Raw genomic sequence first — 18,418 nt, 5'->3', positions numbered from 1 at the left:
TGTATCTCCAGAGGAAACTTAAATCTTGTATTGCTCACATTTAATTAAGATATTAGAGATAAAAGGACTGTAAAAGCCACAGGTGTAGTGGAAGGTAAACACAGTTTTATGGGTGAAATTTAAAGTGTATTCTTTCATCTATCGCCTTAAAAAAAAAAAAAACCAACCTTGACCAACTTCTTTAGTAAAGCTCCTAAGGTATTATTTTAATTATAAGTGTAAAGGCTCTAGTGTAAATAACACCATCCAAAAGAACTTTCTGCAATGATGGAAATACTTTTTATCTACCTTACCCAATACAATAGCCACTAGTCACGGGAGTACTTAAAATGTAGCCAGTGAAACTAAGAAACTGAATTGTAATTTTATTTTTTTAAGTAACTGAAATTTAAATAGTGGCTACTATCCTGAACAGCACAGTTCTAAAATGCCTTCAAAAGAAAAAAACAGGGATTAAATGTCCTTATTTTGCCCTAAGATTCTAATTACAATTAACTCTATAAATACTTAGGGGTATACTCCTCTTCTTCCTGTGCACTTTGCCTGCTTCACCCCACAAGACCAAAATCTCTTTCTGTGGGCCAGGCTCTTTGCTAATACTTAACCCTTAATTCCAGAACCCAAAATAAGGGTGTGGAACATATAAAACCTGGGGCGCCTGGGTGGCTTAGTCAGTTAAGCATCCGACTCCTGATTTTGGCTCAGGTCATGATCTCAAGGTCATGGGATCAAGTCCCACATGGGGCTCCATTTTCAGTGCAGCCTGCTTGAGATTCTCTCTCTCCCTCTCCTCCCGCTCTTACACATACACGCTCTCTCTCACATAAATAAAATCTTTAAAAAAAAAAAAAAAAGAACATACAGAACCAGACATTTGATCCAATCTTTATGTTATATTCCGCAAAGATTTATTCTATCCTATTAACACATACACACACACATATACATGATATATAGATCTATATGGTCTTTTAAAATTGAAGTTAAATAGAGTAAAAATCTCAAAGTAGATTTACCAACTGAACGACATATTTTTTTCCATAGAAATTAAATTAATTATATTTAATTAAACTTAACTGGCCACTCAGCTAAACTGAGTGTTGTTGTTAGTTAATAGATTCAAATGACAAAAAGCCAACTAAACACAAACTTACATTCTTCTTCAAAATAATCTTATCCTAATGTACATTCAAACATCACAAGTTTGTAATGTCTTTTTACTAAAAAGACTACTTAAAACCTACAGTAAGTCACTGGTACTTATTATAGCCATTTACCTGTGGTTTCACTAGCAAACACAGCTACTGCATCTGATCTAGTTTCCTATACTGTAGGAAAACATCTGAACTGTTAAGACAAAACACTGGTCATTCTTTTAACAATACCTGAAGATTTAAAAGTAATTCTTTTAAATTTGTGTTAATTACCCTAGTAACTTCTTAAATTTCTGTGGTTAATTACCTATAGAGTTGAGGGGTTCTTTACAGCTAACCTAGCTATACCACTAGATTTAATTCCATTTCCTCTCTTTCAGTCCCTGAAGATTGTTATAGTTAATCAGACAATTAGCCACACCGAAATCCAGATTATTAGAAGACAAGAATCTATTTAAGGGGGATAAAGGGAGGAAGAATAAAGAAAAGGTCAGGAATATTATTTTATCCTTTGTTCAAATGAAACCAGTTTCACAATACCAATTTCCTTCCTTGACAATTGTGTTAATTCTTTTAAGAGTTTTTCTTTCTTTCTTTCTTCCTTTTCTTTCTTTCTTTCTTTCTTTCTTTCTTTCTTTCTTTCTTTCTTTCTTCCTATCTATCTATCTATCTATCTATTTAGAAAGCACGAGCAAAAGAGCCTATCTATCTATCTATTTAGAAAGCACGAGCAAAAGAGCCCACAAGTGGGGAGAGGGGCAGCAGGAGAGAGAGAGAGAATCTTAGACTCCCCAATGAGCACAGAAGCCTTACGCAGAGCCCTAACGGGCCAATCTCATGACCCTGAGATCATGACCTGAGTCGAAATCAAGAGTTGGTCCAGCTGAGCCACCCACACACCCCAGACAATTGTGTTAATTCTTTTTAAGACTGTTTATACAAGTTCTTGGGGCGTGGATGGGTCAATCGATTAAGCGTCCAACTCTTGATTTCAATTCAGGTCATGATCTCAGGGTTGTGAGATGAAGCCCTGTGTCAGGCTCCACACTCAGTGGAGATTCTCTCTCACCTTCCCCCCACACCCCTGCCACTCTGTCTCAAAGATAAAAATAATTTAAAAAAAAAAGAATGCTTATGCAAGTTCAACAAAAAGTGACCTGATCAGTAAACAAAAATAGTATATATGATGCTTAATGGTTTCGCTTCATAATGGGCTAGAAATGCAATTTATAATCCAATCGTTATCTACCTTCCTAATATCATTCCATTGAATTCAATGGAAAAGTAAGTAGTCCCGAACTGTAATTAAAAGCAATTGAGAAACTTATCTGCTTGGTTTTTCCACTTGCTTTTCTAAAGAGAGGGGAGGTAGCAGGGAAGTTCCTACGAAAAAGATTTGAGGAACAGCCTTTATCTGTCCTGGATAAAATCAGTTTTGTACCACAACTATCCTTCAAGAGTAACTCAAAAAAGCATATACTATTTCTGGTACCACTCCACTAATAAAACACAATTTGAATTTAGTTCCCCTTTTATATGGGTCAGCCCACAGAAAAATACTAGTGTTCAATTACGTTAAGGAAATGACAAACAGAATCTATTGGATTCATGGAAATCTCTGATGTGAAAAGTTGCATCTTCTATTAATAACAGCCCATTAAGAGAGCTGCTTTCATGAAGAAAAATAAAGATACTTCCAGTATCTTACAAGGCTCATTGAACACATTCATTTACCTCTACTACTTTATGAAACACCTTCCATATAGACAGCAAAAGAGCACAAAGAGAATGGTAGAGTGAGGGCAGCAAATACTGGCCACAACATTTGGGAAGCTAACAAGCAAAGGCCAAAAATAGTAACTAGCTTAGTAGATAAAGGCTAAGGGGAAGAAACCAAAATGCAGACTGAATCAAACCCACAGAATCCCAGAATGGCACGGAAGTGAAGACACTGGTAGATCTCTGAAGGTGGATGCATGGCGTAACCAAAAACAAACAAACAAAAAAGAAAGTTCAAATGAGTAAGTCAGACTCCTAGACCCACTTCTCTATCCTGTAGACAGGCTCTTTACATTATACCAGATCAGCAGAAAACTTAGACGTTCACTTCGAACTGGATGAAACAGGAACTCTGCACTTAAGAGATACCAGATACAGCTGAAATGATGTATTTAAAAGAGGAATTAAGTGAAAATCTAAATACCATACAAGTACAGTATTTCCCCAATATAAATATACAAGGACAGCCTGCCTTACCCAGTAGGCTCCCTGAATGTTGGCAGCCAAGCTTATGTTCTCTAGTTAGGATCCTGAAGGACTCCTCTGGGAAAACCGATTAACTTAAGGGGATGGGAACAGGGAGGGACACATACAGACAGACAGACAGCTGGGCAACAGGCACCCAATAAAATGGCCAGGTCCTTGACCAATCAACCTACTAAAGCCTGCAACTTCATAGCTACTCACATACAATAGAATTTCCAGTTGCCATTTTAGTGCCCAGAAGCCTCAAGAGTAGAAAAGGAGGTAATTCATACATTCAGGATCCCAAAATACTACTTCTCATATATTCCCTTCTCAGGAAACTACTTGTGGATGGGCACTACCAAAATAGTAAGACCAATAAAAGGAAAAAAAAAAAAAAAAAAGCAAACATGAGATCTAGGAAATTAGGGATCTACAAGGTGACTGCTCTTGAGACAAGCCTATAGAACAACCAGTCCAAACTGGAACAAAAGAATGAAGGGCTCAAATAGAGATATTAATTAACAAGAGAGAGAAAGAGAAAAGAAACTAACAAATTACACAAACTACTTAGAGAGGCAAGATTTGTGTTTCTGGTAGATCCTCTAGGAGGAAATCACCAATAGGTACTTAGATCAGAAGTCAGCAAACTTCATCTGAAAAGAGCCAGAGAGTAAATATTGTAGGCTAAAGATTTTAGGCTTTGTGGGTCCATCTGTCCTATCACAGCTATTTGGTTCTGCTGTAGTATGAAAGCAGGCATAAAATAATCTATAAATCAATGAACATGGCTGTGTTAAATAAGATATTATTTACAAAAACAGGTGACAGGCTATATTTACCCTGTGGAGTGGTAGTTTACCAACCTGACATAGATAATTAAGTGAAAAAAGAGATAATCAGAACACTGAAGAGAACGAAAAGACACAGAGGACATGGAATATAATTCTAATACACTACATAGCTCGGCTACAAATAATATTTGTATAATCATAATATAAACAATAGGTACTGTTTTCACCAACTCTTGTAACCTTATTGGCAAGATAAGAAACAAAGGGAGAAGAGTGTATACAAGTGGCTGGCATGGGGGAAGGAGCGTAAAATGGTTAAACCATCAAAGTCAATAGATTAGGGGCACCTGCGTGGCTCAGTTAAGTGTCTGACTCTTGATTTCGGATCAGGTCATGATTTCAGGTCATGATCTCAGGGTCATGGGATCTAGTCCGTGTTGGGCTTCATACTCTTGGCACAGAGTCTGCTTCAGATTCTCTCTCTCCCTTCTCTCTCCCGCCCTACTTGCACACACACTCTCTAATAAATAACATCTTGGGGGAAAAAAAAAAGTCAGTAGATTAATACTGGATAACTGATAGAACTGAAAACTCAAGAATCAGCATGTTATTTGCTTTTAAATTTTTAAATACGTACATTAGAAGTTAAAAGAAAAGGGAATGCCTCTGAGGAGCACATTTAGTATTTGGCACCCAGACGGCAGCTTTTCATCATTTTAGATCTCCGTTATCTGCTTGACTTCTTAAAACTATGGGGCGCCTGGGTGGCAGGGGCGCCTGGGTGGCACAGCGGTTAAGCATCTGCCTTCGGCTCAGGGCGTGATCCTGGCGTTATGGGATCGAGCCCCACATCGGGCTCCTCCACTGGGAGCCTGCTTCTTCCTCTCCCACTCCCCCTGCTTGTGTTCCCTCTCTCGCTGGCTGTCTCTATCTCTGTCGAATAAATAAATAAAATCTTTAAAAAAAAAAAAAAAAACTGTATTAATGTATATGCTGAACACTGCTGATTACCAACCTGACATTTATTTCCCCTTCTTCTAATTGCCTATTTAATGTCTCTTCTCCATTTCTTCTTACTAACCAGAAGCCTTATTTTGTTCAGAGTGGCAATGCTCCCACATAAAAAATATTTGTTTCTCTCGGTATAGCCATGATAGGTCAGCTAAAGTCTCCAAGAATGAACCTATTATCTGATCCAAGGGTCACCCCTTCTTGCTTTCTCCCCTCCTCTTCCTGCCTGAATTCACTGTGAGTGAAATCCAGAAGGGCAACACTCACAGGGACCATGTGGACAAAAGCTAAAGGCTAAAGATGACATCACAGAAAACTCCAGGGTACCACAGTCCTTGATGACATTATTGAACAAACGCACCAGTACTGGACTACCTACCTCCAGACTCCGTGCTACTGAGAAAAATCAATTCCTACATAAGCCAAGTAGTTAGGTGCTCTGTCTTTTGCAACTGAATTCATTCCTAACTTGTACAATTTTTTCGTTGACAATAAAGGTTTATGTTCACTTTCAAAGAAGAAGAAAATGAAAGAGCCTTGATTTGTCCAGGCTTATCTACTCATCCATTCTAAAACTAAGAAGAGAAGTTTGAAAATACTCCAGATGCACACTGAAACCAATGGGTACATAAGACATAAAAGACGGGGGCGCCTGGGTGGTTCAGCTGGTTAAGCGTCTGCCTTCGGCTCAGGGCATGATCCCAGGGTCCTAGGATCGAACCGGGCACCAGGCTCCCTGCTCAGCGGGGAGTCTGCTTCTCCCTCTTCTGCTGCCCCTCCCTCCCCCTCCCCCGCTCGTGTGCTACCTCAAATAAATAAAATCTTTTTTTAAAAATACTAAAAAAAAAAAAAAAAAAAAGGACATAAAAGACGGCATCTCAACAATGATACAACATAACCAAATGTTTCCTTCATATCCTCACATCTTTCAGGGAAAACTAAAAAATTTCCTTTTCTCTCACATCCCATCCTATGGTTTCATCTTTCTTGAAGCCTCACTAATTTAACCAGTGCTTAGGACCAAATCTTCTAAGAGACTGTATCTTATATTTAAATCAGAGAGAACTGGGGCGCCTGTGTGGCTCAGTCAGTTGAGCGCCTCTTGATTTTGGCTTGGATCGTTATCTCAGTGTCGGGCTCCGCTTTTAGCGGGGAGTCAGCCTGGGAGTCTCTCTCCCCATCTCCCCCTTCTCATGCATTCCCTCTCCCTAAGTAAGTAAATAAATAAAAGCTAAAATCAATCAATCAATCAATCAATCAATAAAACACAGAGAACTGTAGCAATCTAAAGCTTTTAACTGAATAGGAAAATAAGTTATCTTAAAGTCTTCTGTGTCTCTATCTGCAACAACTCTACAAATTAGTTTCATAAATTTGCTTAACTCAAAGTTCAAGAATATTACACTCTATGAGTAAACTTATATGGAAAAACACAAAATTTAAATTACTTTAATTAAAGCAAAATTAGAGGTTTGGGAATGAGAAGGGCTAACTCAATCAAAAACACAACCACAGATCACTATCTTTAATAAGTATTAATATTACTTAATTTTAACAGAGTACTGTAAATATATTTGCACTACTACTAAAAAAGTATACTTCATCGCTTAAGCCTCTGCTTTCATCTCACATTTTTCTATCATCCCAAATCAAAATTTAGGTCACCAGACACACAGCCTATTCCCACTTCAAGAAAATTCTTAAAATGCATAAAAGAAAAAGTCAAGTGGTCAAAGAAAATTGAGTACTTATAGTATTTTGCTGAAGTTAACCTCCTGCGTATGTCTGTAAGAAAGATTGTTTTAGTCCACATTTTCTGTAAAGCTATAAAAATTAACAAACCTAAAGAAAAGTTAAGAGTTTATATAAAATAGCTTACCTTTTATTTATAGGTTTTTCATCTTTTTCATAAGGCTTTACAAACCATTTGCCAATGCGTACAAAGTTCCGGTTCATTAAACACCGTTCCAACAGATTGTGAACTGCTTTAAATAGCAGAGTACGACATTCATAGGAAAGTCCATTCTCCCACACTCCATCTTCCTCTTCTACAACAGAAATGAAAGAAAAAAAAGTAAAATAGTGGCACTATATCTACTCAGAACCAAGTAGAAAGTGTTACTGTTTAAATTCATAAACCCTACTACACCTACTACATAAACCCTACTAAACCTCAGAATATTGAGCTACCACCACTTCAATATATCTCTAGACATTAAAATATCAGGTTTCAAAGTTACTCCGTAAGTAGCAAAATGCCTAAGTGTCATGTATTCCATTAAAGTACCTGAAAACTATTTTCCCACCGCATAAAAACTCAATGATATATTGCAAACATACTGATTTGGTTTCTGTATCAATGTAAAGAACATTTGTATAAGCTAGGAAACATTAAAAACACTCTATACCTAAGATGCCAATTTCTAAGCTGGCTCACTTGTTACTTTGTCCTAATTCCTCCAGTCATTCAGCCTGCCAAAAAAAACTAGCCAGTTAATAATTAACTTAAAACATTTTATGTCCATCAGCATTCTAATCCATGATTCAACTATAAAAATAAGTGATGAATAAAAAGGAAGCTTTTGGCACAGAGCCTAACAAGCAATGCGTTATTAGCCACCTTAGGTCTCATTTCAACCAAATGATTCCCATGATTACTATACAATATAGGATCCTCTACTTGAGGAAGAAATTTTAAAATATAAAGATTTAAATTTTTTTTTTTTAAAGATTTATTTATTTGACAGAGAGAGCGAGATAGCACAAGCAGGGGGAGCAGCAGAGGGAAAGGGAGAAGCAGGCTCCCCGCTGAGCAGGGAGCCTGATATGGGGCTCTATCCCAGGACCCTGGGATCATGACCTAAGCTGAAGGCAGACACTTAACCAAGTGAGCCCCCCAGGCACCCCAGAAGTTCTATTTAAAATTTAAGTCTTTAGGGGTATCTGGGTGGCTCAGTCGGTTAAGCGTCCTCCTTTGGCTCAGGTCATGATCCAGGGTCCTGGGATAGGGCGTCGCATCAGGCTCCCTGCTCAGTAAAGAGTCCGCTTCTCCCTCTGCCCCTCCCCCTGCTCGTATTCTCTCTCAAATAAATAAAATCTTAAAAAAAATAAACAGAACTTCCAATACAAAGTTATAACTACCCTCACTAACTATACAGCCTCAATTAAGCACTTCAAGTTAACATACCAAAAAAATGTTAACATAGTTATTTCTAGATAAGTTTAGCTGTAGTTCAAAAAAATGTTTTATTCTGTATTCATTCTACATTTTTAACGAAGCAGCCAATGAATCCTGCTATAAATAATACTTGACTTTTTTTTTTTTAAAGATTTTATTTATTTATTTGACAGAGATAGGAGATAGACAGCCAGCAAGAGAGGGGACACCAGCAGGGGCAGAGGAGAAGAAGAAGCAGGCTCACAGCGGAGGAGCATGATGTGGGGCTCGATCCCAGAACGCTGGGACCACGTCCTGAGCCAAAGGCAAACCCTTAACGACTGAGCCACCCAGGCACCCCAATACTTGACCTTTTAACTTATTATTTCAAATACAATTTAGTACCATTCCATAGCCTGTATACCTTCATAAACATTTTATAAATATGGGTCATCTTTCAATGTGTAAAAAATAAATGATAAAACCCTTTTCAATTCAACACTAAAAATGTCTACACTATACCCATAAAAAATAACTATGATGCTTTTGAATAAAAGCAGAAGCATGTATTAAGAGGGACACATGGTTTATTTTCATAATCTACACAACAAACGGGTAGACTAAACATTAACTAAGAAGCATAATGACAGTGGACTTTAACTGCACTAGAAATTTGTGCCACTACAAAGGTTAATGTTGATTTTATGTTGTTCTTTAAAGTGGTTCCTAAATTAGTCAAGTCTTTCAAGTCAATTAATTATTTTTCCAAAAAGGTAAGCTTTAAAAAAAAATGAAATAAGCTTTAGAAAATGACAATACTTGAGAGGTGGAATAATTTTAAATCATTAATATTAAGCTTTAATATTAAAGAGAAAAAGGTTTTATATTCTATTATATTGTAGACAATCTTATATACATCCACATAAAGCCAAAACTTCACTTCTTTTAAAGAAAAGAGTAGGCTAGGAGAAAAGGGAAATGGCACACAGTGACTTCTTTAATTATTTAAGGGTCTAGATCACAAGTATATCTGTGCGTTGCTGAAAGAAAAAAAATAAATCTTAATCTGCTTTCAGCCTAATCTGATTCTGTCATTTCAAAATTAGTCACATTAAGAATTCTACCTCAAATTGTGATTTATGATTACTATAAAATATGCATGTTTTTAATTTCCAGTTATGCTGGGAATATCTCCCAGCTCTTCATTTCTTTGTAATCTACTTAGTATACTTTATTTTTATTACCCTTTACCTCAAAAATCCTTACCTTCTGAGAAAGCACATGGTTGTAACATTTGTCCTACACAAGAAACCTTTTCCAAAATCTTTTTAACTACTTTTAAGCTTTAAAACCACAAAGATCCAAGACACAAAGCTGTTATCATTACATATCAAAGTTATTCAGTTGCTATAAACTTCAAATATCAGAAAATTATTCATCTAAAACCTGAGAATGAATTTGTCTTCTTCCCACAAAGAGTAAATTAAAAAGTCTTTAGAATAGTAAAAGCCCATAATACAATAATTTACATACATTTTTTACACAAAATTCTGAAGATTTTTATTTTAAAAATCTATCTCAGTTAAACCTGAAGTTAAATGATTTAAGATACAGTTTAAAAATTTAGTCAGTACTAATTTTCAAGCATTTCTCCCTCATTGCTCTAAAGTTTACCTAGGGAAACTCAGGTGAACTTAATGCTTTTATCTAGAGAAATTTAGGTGAACTTAATCCTCATTTTACATTATACCCTCAAACGCCCACAATTTTCATTAACACTAAAGGGGAGTTATGCATAAAACAGAAGGGACCACCCGTTAGGGTTTTCTAAGCCAACAAATATCTGAAGTATATCTTCACCTATACAGCAATAACTAAGCAACTATTAGAGTAAGGCAACAATTTCATTTTTCACTGCTGAGGAAATAAAAAAGCCTGAATGAAAAGCCTGAAGGTTTTTTTTGTTTTGTTTTTGGTGTCTGTGTGTGGGAGGGGGGGGGTCACCTAGAAATAAGAGCCTACTCAGCCAAGCTTCTAATACCCTGATGTTTTAATAACCATAACAAAAGTACTTCTCTACATGTGTATTCCGATATGAAAAGTGAAACGGTACAACCAACCCACCCAAGACAGTGATATGCACCTCTTACACTAATTAAAACCAGTCCTTGAATCTCAACACTGGTATTATAATAGAGAAGGCAGGTAGAGGGGAACACATGGCAAATCTTTACCTAGCTCTTTTGAATTTAATTAACCAGAACCTAATGGAAAAAGTCTGCTTAATGCATTTAAATAAATGTTTTTCTCCTCTTGTATCTGTATCCCCAGAGAAAATAGGTTCAATTTTGTTTATAGTATTTTCCACTGGAACTCTTAGCATTAAGAACTCTTCATCATCATTACCTGAAAAATTTTTACAAAATATTTGAAGAAAACAATGCAAAAGTTCAAATGCTAAGTCTGATTACCATAAAATATTTTCCTGAGATACAGATTATAGTGTTGACAAACTATGCGATAGGTCATCAAAATAATTCTGAGTGGGGGGAAAAAAATGAAAAAACAAAAAAGCTGATACACCTAGTACTCGTATTCAACATTTTTCTCAAAATTGGCATCTTTAAATATCTCCACAGTAATAAACCAGTAAAAAAGGAATCTTTTCCTAAATAATTCTGCCAAGCTTTTAAAACACAACACATACTAATGAATAATGGATGGGTAAAAAATGATAGAAAATACCACTGATTTCCTGAAAGAATAAAGAGAAATGTTTAAATGTCTAATTCACTGTTTGTCTTAAATAATAATTGCCCATTCATAGCCATTCATTCAACAAATATTATTCAGAGCCGTAAGCTGGCAGCATCACTGATCCATGGCAAAACCTGAGAACTCTGGTTTAAAAATCCCCTGAATATATGCTGATCATTATCTTTGATTTGAAGAGTTAAAAGATATATGTTCTTGCTCAAAATGGGCAGCGCACAGAAGAAATATGACAAACAAAATTGTCCCTAGAAGACTAGTCAATATAAAAGTTGGGTCACAAGTAAACTATGGAACAGAAGATAGAAATTAATTAACTCCCTTCAGGCCAGCTGGGGCACACAACAATTTTTTTTTTTTTTTTTTTAACTTGGCTAACACTAGATTCCTATGCTTGGCTGCTATTTATCTGTCTGTCAACCCTGTTAAAGCTGCCACTTAAGGTTAAATTCTGCTATAATTAATATCCTTCAATAAAAGAATCTAAAATTAAATTCTAAGAACAACCAATGGCCCATTTAATTTGACAGTATTATGATGAAATTCTGGTACAACGAAAGTATTTGGACAAGTTGCTCAAATCCCATATATATGCCACAGGAGCCAGAAAAAATAACAAATATTTTTAGCCCTGACTGAGTCTGTTTTTTTAGTTCTCAAGGTATCAGTTTTCTCAAATAGTCTCATCACAGTCTAGCTTACTATGATTTTTTTTTAAAGATGCAACCTCAGGAGCGGGAGTAGTTTTTATTTTTATTTTTGTTTTAAGAGAAAGACTAAAAGCCAATAATGACAGCAATAAAATCATAAAAAGTTTAATGCACAAAAGAAAAATACCCAGATAACTCTTCTCCTTCAAGGATGCACTAATGGTAATAAAATAATCTTCCTTTGATGCAAACTAATAGTACATTTAAAGAACCAATCAGTCCTATCTATTATAGAGACTTATGACGAGAGGAATTAAGTTAAAATTTTCCCAGCACCAATTTTACACCTCTATCATACAACCACTAAATGAGGTATGCTACAAATTTTAAATTTAAAAAATTATAATATAAATAAATAAAATTTAAAAAGGTGTAATCAGAAGTTTTGTTCCCCAATCCTTCTTCTACCAAAACATATTGATATTGATTCAACTATCCATTCTCTTAAGAGGAAGCAAAGCAAAAAGTTAAAAAAAAAAAAAAAAAAGTTTTTGGCTTTGGGATTCAAGGGACATTTTGAACAAATCTCTTCCTGGAAATGTTACAGTTAAGCCAATACTAGTTAGCAAAAATCCTAACCCAAAAATCACTAGGTCTTTGCAAATTACTAAACAGTGGTGACTTACCACTGCTACAAAACAAGTAAATGAGGGTTTAAAGTATGTATCAAATTAGATTCGGTTTGCTGTAACAGATTTTTACCAGTGAGCAAAAAGGTGAGTTTACATTCTGTTTCTATACCTCATCTACACTTGAAAAGAAAATGACCCAAACACATGCTACATGATATTCGACAGGCAAAATTTAGAATACACTGTAGAACCTGATCAGACTCTTCAGAACTATCAAGATCATCAAAATAAGGCACGTCTGAGAAAATATCACAATCTGGAATAGCCTAAGGAGACATGACAACTAAATGTAGTATCCTGGATGAGAACACAGGACAGAAAAAGAACTCTGGGTAAAAATAAAGGAAATCCAAATAAAGTACAGGCTTCAGTTAATACCAGCCTAGCAATATGGGTTCATTAGTTGTGAAAAATATAAACAATGTATGATATTAACAACAAAAGAAGCTGGGTGAGGGTTATATAGGAACTTTCTATACTATCTTTGCAAATCCTATGTAAATCTAAAACTATTTTAAAATTAAAAATTTATTTTTTAAAATACACTATAGATGACATAAAAGAAATAAGGGGGTTAAGCAAAGGCAATTCTGTATTTTTATTACTGGATATTTCAGTTAATAAGAAAAACAGAATTCTAATCTTTGCAAAATACAATGCCTTCTCTCTTTCCCTCATCAAGAAGGGAAATAACACCATAATCACAAACATTTCAGTAAAAAGATGTGGTAGGTGCTGAACCAAACAGAAGGGCAATGCCTGTGCCTGCAAAAAGCAAGCTCAAACTAAATTAACCAGCTTTTTAGTTACCACCTGGGGCCTTCCGGTTCCCCTCTCCTCAGTGCTACACCTCCACTTGGAACTCAGGATTGCCTCCTGCAGCTGATGCTACCCCTACTGTCCAGCTGCTCTCTTCTCAGGGGAGCTTAAAAGAAGGGAATAGAGTGCCACAGATGGGAAGAAATGAAAAAGGGGTTAGCTAGAGAGACAGAGGCAGACTAATTATCCCAAAAGGGAGGCAGACGGTGTCCCTGGAGCAAAGAAAAGGGCGAGACAAATATACTCCATTTGAAAAGACCTTATTATTCTTTAAGATATGTCTGATTTAAGTAACAACATTCTAAACTAAATGACAAGTTAGGGGGGAAAAAGAGCGAAAACATTACATAAATACCACTGACTACACACATTGTACAGTACAGAACAGGCTCTGGAATGGTAATTATGATTATACATACTACTCCTAATATATTTTGCTTTGCTATTTCAATTGCTTTCACTCTGATAAATTTTTTAAAGTTAATTATCATTCAACGGCATTCAACAAAATCTAACAATTAAAACCTAATCTTCCAAAATTATATTCATTCACATTGAAGATCACTATTTTAAACTACAGGTATTATTATTTTTTTAAATTATGCAAAAAAGCAAAGGTAAACACAGAAGCAATTTTTTAAACTGTAGCCCAGTTTTAGGAGAAAACATATTTAACTCATAACATGAAATTCAGGGGGGAAAATCCACATAGTACTTTAATCTACATCAAAACAGCTCACATTTAATTTTAATAGGCTTTCAAAACACTAATCCTACTATGGTAAACCTACATACTACACATTAGTCCTACTACGGTAAACCAAATACCACACATCTGTTAAAGTTATCTTCAATTCTACAAAATGTATCACATGGAATCTGGGGGAAAAATGGTCTGTTCAAATGCTCTGCCAACCTTATTAATACTGAAATCCCCAAGTCAGCATTATAGTTTATCAACTAGTTTATACAGTTTATCAATACATTAAAACAGTCTCCAAACATTGTAGTTAAGGTGTTCTTTATGACCACTTAAAATAAAGAATAAAATAACTCCAGCGTACCAAAGTCAATATAAGAAAAAGGAAGCCGGCAAGCTTAATAAAATTTCATATCCTGATATGTATGTATACATCATATACTTGTGCATACACATACATATGTAAACATATCACTTTACATATTTAGAACTACAATGCATTCTCAGAACTAAGGATTAATATCTCCAGCAGGGATCTTAGTAGGAAAGCTAGAAAAGCTGGAAAGCATTTATCATAAAAGAATTGCAAACACTCTTAAAAATAAAGATTAGCACTGAAAGGTTTGTTCATTAGAAGGTAAAAGGAACTATCAAAACAAATGGAACACAGACATTCCTACAGAAATGTTAGTCTTACTAAGGGCTTAAGACAGTCACCTGGATTACATTACACCCAAAAATAAAATAGGTCTTATAGGTCAAATGGACAATAATAGAAACTTCAGAGTACTCAATTTCAATTAAGAATGCTTATTTTAGTTATCTAAAAATCCTAAATTTACGTGTCAACAATCATTACCAAACATCTTGCTGAAGTCGCTGGTACCTTGCAGCAAATAACTAATAATTTACACCCCTATCATCAAAGATTTAGTTAACAGTGTTAGAGTCTCAAGCACAAGCTTCAATGACTACATGAAGAGCTATAGTTTCTCTTTCTAAAGTAATACTTGGTCCTAAAAATTCAAGAAATTAAGATAGAAGTAGTCTTACTGATAGGTTCATAATAAAATTATTTCTGTGTACTTCTTCAGATCATGATTCCATGTCCTATAAAAGCTAAACAAGTTGACACTGGTCTCATTTTAGTGAGACTTTGAAGGAACAGTATCTAAAATAAAAGAATCACTCTCTAAGAATAACAAAATTAACATATGCTTTCATATGTTAATATAACCACAATTAACAACAAAATAAATATATACCTTGAAAAAAACACATGAGAAAGTTACAACATTTCTAGATACTCCTATAACTGTCTGCATATTCATACAGAAGAGAGCAGTGGCAGAATGGACTCAAACAGTGAATTACAAATGCCTGCAAATTACTTTGTTAGGAACTTCATGCTCCCCCATTCCATTTTTCTTAGGTAACATGCCTTCCCTGTGCCATGTCTGCAAGAAGGAAACTGGGTGGTAAAAGAACAAAGTTATTCAATGCTAAAATCTGCCATAATATGGGTAACTTAAGTAAAATAAAATAACCACAGTGCAATATAACAGTAAGCTAAATTTTTATCTGGCTTCACACCTAACAGTGTTTCACCAAAAAAAATTTTGATCTGTAATATAAATGACTTTTAGGAAAAGTATACAATGTTGCTATATATCATTAGTTAGAAATGATAAGTTGCTTTCACCTGACAAGTCATGGTGAATAAGGTCAGCAAAATTGGGGTCTTCACCCCACCAAAATATCCACAATTCTCTTCTTCCAGGTCTCTGATCTCGCCGCCAAACACCAAGTACATCTGCCTTAAGGCAGCGACTAAAACTGCTCAAAATGGGGTCTTCCTCTGTCACCGGAAACAGAATAGGGGCAGAAGTTGGGCCTTGCCACACATATCTTTTCCATTTAATTCCCGTCAAGTCAGCCTAAAGAAAAGAAAGCATGATTATTACTGCATATTCACTCAAAGTCAATAGTAGGCAATCTTAAAGCCCCTTATTTCATTGAAACATTACAATTTTTCAATGTATACTAAGGTGTTAAAGCAGACTGACCAAAAAAAATGATTCTTTGATCATTCAACAACCAAAAATTTAAGGAAAGGAACAAAAACAGCTAAAATATTAACACTGACATGTCACTGAATAGCAATAAATATGTGTCCCAAAGAAAAATAAAAGAAACTTAACAATGTTAAATATAAACATGTAATTTAATATTGCACACTTAGCAAACATTTCCTCTAAGTTCTGTTCCAACCGGTCGCGTTTATTCCCTGGTGTCACACTTGTTAACAGAAAATTAATTTTTAAAGACTCATCATTCCATGTTTATAGAAGTGATGGCTCTAATGAAAAGAAATGTGAACTATTACTGAAAAAATTGTTAGTTCTTCATGCATCCCTTTTAGGAAAAGTGAAATAGGTGCTCACAAAGAACTGTCAGATTTGTACTAGTCTATTTTCAAAGAACCTGATCCTAAAAGTACCAAAAATAGAGTCAGAGAGGATAGAAATGTAAAACCTGCTGCTATGTTTTGCTGCATCTGAAGAGATGCTGATTAATGGACACTGTACAAGAAAACATTTTATAAGAGAGAAGGGCATTAAAAATCCCAACTTGGCACGGTGAAAGAAATTCGAAAGAGGGAATCCAGTAATTCTTTAACTTAGAGGGGCAAAGCATAAGCTGCCAAAAATGAAACTGCTGATACATGACTGGCAGTTTACACTTGCCAACTAGTTGTGCTCCGCCCACTCAGTTCACTTACCTATCACATACTCCCTTAATATTTCTCCTAGCACACAAAAAAATGAAAAAAGAAAGTCACTGAAACTTGAAATCATGGATGAAGCTGAGCTACTGTCCAACTGAGGACTAAATATTTGCAACAGTTGGTAGTTTTCAAAGTCTTAACTTGGATGTTCCCAGAACTGGGCCAACCTATACAATTGTCATTCCTGCATCCAACTTCCCTAGACTTTTCAATAAAACGAGGAGCAGCCTGCTGAAAAGTATTCTAAAAACGCAAGCAAAACAAATACAAAAAAAAAAAAAAATTAGTACAAAACCATAGAACCTCCTCCATTAGTCCGTTTCACTCTCACACAAACATAATGTTCTAATAAAAGCAAGATGGCTAGAAATTGTCAAAATGGCAAACTGTTTTCAAAGTTTAAAGAAAAAACATATGAAATGGAATCTACTGGTTTTTACAGAGAGATCTGAACTCATCGAAGGGAGAAACTAATCTTGTCTTAGTTTGACTCATTAGAAAATGTAAAACGAGAAGAGATTTTTGGTACAGAAGTTCCGGTGTCCTGTTAATTGGGGGAAACCAGATTACCAGAGTGAGGCATAAAGGCACTGGGAAAATGGGCAATAATGGAAAGTGGTAAGAAGGGATACATGGTCAAGAAGGAGAAAAGCAGTAGTTAAGCACGAAACACAGAGGGAAATGTGAGTGTCCTGCCAGATAAGAAGCACAAGTTGAAGACAAGACTACGGTGAGGAAGAGTCGGAAACAAGAAAAAAGAGCCAGCACTCCTAAACCAGAGCCTAGGATGGTGGGTGAGCAAACGTGTTTCCCGGGGTTGGTGCGAAGCTCCGCCGCCGCGCCGGCTCCGGCTGGGCCTAGCCTGGGGACTCGGGCATCTGGATCAGACCCGGACCCCCTCCCCCACGGCCCAAGGGCGCACCTCGCGGCCCCCTCCCCCACCGTCCCGCTCGCCGCGGCCCCCGCCCGCGGCCCCTGCACTCACCAGGCAGAAGAGGTTACAGTGACAATCTTCCAGGCTGGCCCCGTTCGGCACGAAGGAGGAACTCATCGTCCCTCACAGCAGCCGCCGCCGGCGCCACAACCCACCATCCGCCATTACCGCCGCCTCCGACCAGAGAGAGAAACACAGACACCGGGGAGGGCGGGGGGGTGGTGGTTGGGGGAGCGGTGGAAGAGGAGGCCGCCGGGCCGCCCGCCCTCCCCACCCACCCCCCCGCCGCCGCGAGCAGCCCCCGCCGCCCGGCCGGCACCTAGCCGCCCGGGCCCCAGGGCCGGCGGGAGGGCCGCGCCGCGCTTGCCCCGCGGGCCGGACTGCGGCCGCCGCGGAGCCCGCGGACGCTCGTCCCTCTCCGGCGGACAGAGGAGATATGTGCCCCTGCCACAAGAAAAAATAATAAATTACACAATAAATAATTAAAATCGAGTCCGAGAGGGCAGAGACGAAGCCCTGGAGGGTTCTCCCGGGTGGGGAGGCGCCCGTAGAGGGGCAGAAAGGGCAAGAACCGGGAGAGAAGCCCAGGCCCCCGGCCCGGCAGCGGCGATGTCCTTAAGCCCAGAATCTCCTCAGTGGCGGAGGTGGTGGCGGCGTCTGCGGACTCAGACCATTCTCCGGCTATGTCTTCGTGTCGTCCCTG

The 18,418-nt window shown here is 37.1% G+C and overlaps 1 protein-coding gene across 1 annotated transcript in view; it reads right to left on the bottom strand.

Annotated features, from left to right (window-relative positions):
* MED13 (mediator complex subunit 13) overlaps positions 1-17,923 on the bottom strand; it is a 96,694-nt gene extending 78,771 nt beyond the window's left edge. Inside the window, exons 1-3 of the mRNA XM_040640923.1 lie at positions 17,767-17,923; positions 15,696-15,930; positions 7,083-7,251 (exon numbers count right to left, since the gene is read on the bottom strand). Coding sequence (XP_040496857.1) covers positions 7,083-7,251; positions 15,696-15,930; positions 17,767-17,832 — 470 coding nt within the window. The 5' untranslated portion in view covers positions 17,833-17,923. The remainder of the gene's footprint in view (positions 1-7,082; positions 7,252-15,695; positions 15,931-17,766) is intronic.
* Positions 17,924-18,418: the final 495 nt, after the last annotated feature.

The sequence above is a fragment of the Ursus maritimus genome, unplaced genomic scaffold, assembly GCF_017311325.1.
Source record: "Ursus maritimus isolate PB19 unplaced genomic scaffold, ASM1731132v1 scaffold_24, whole genome shotgun sequence".
Classification (NCBI taxonomy): domain Eukaryota; kingdom Metazoa; phylum Chordata; class Mammalia; order Carnivora; family Ursidae; genus Ursus; species Ursus maritimus.
Note: the sequence above shows the minus strand (reverse complement) of the source record. Positions and strands in the feature narration are given on the sequence as shown.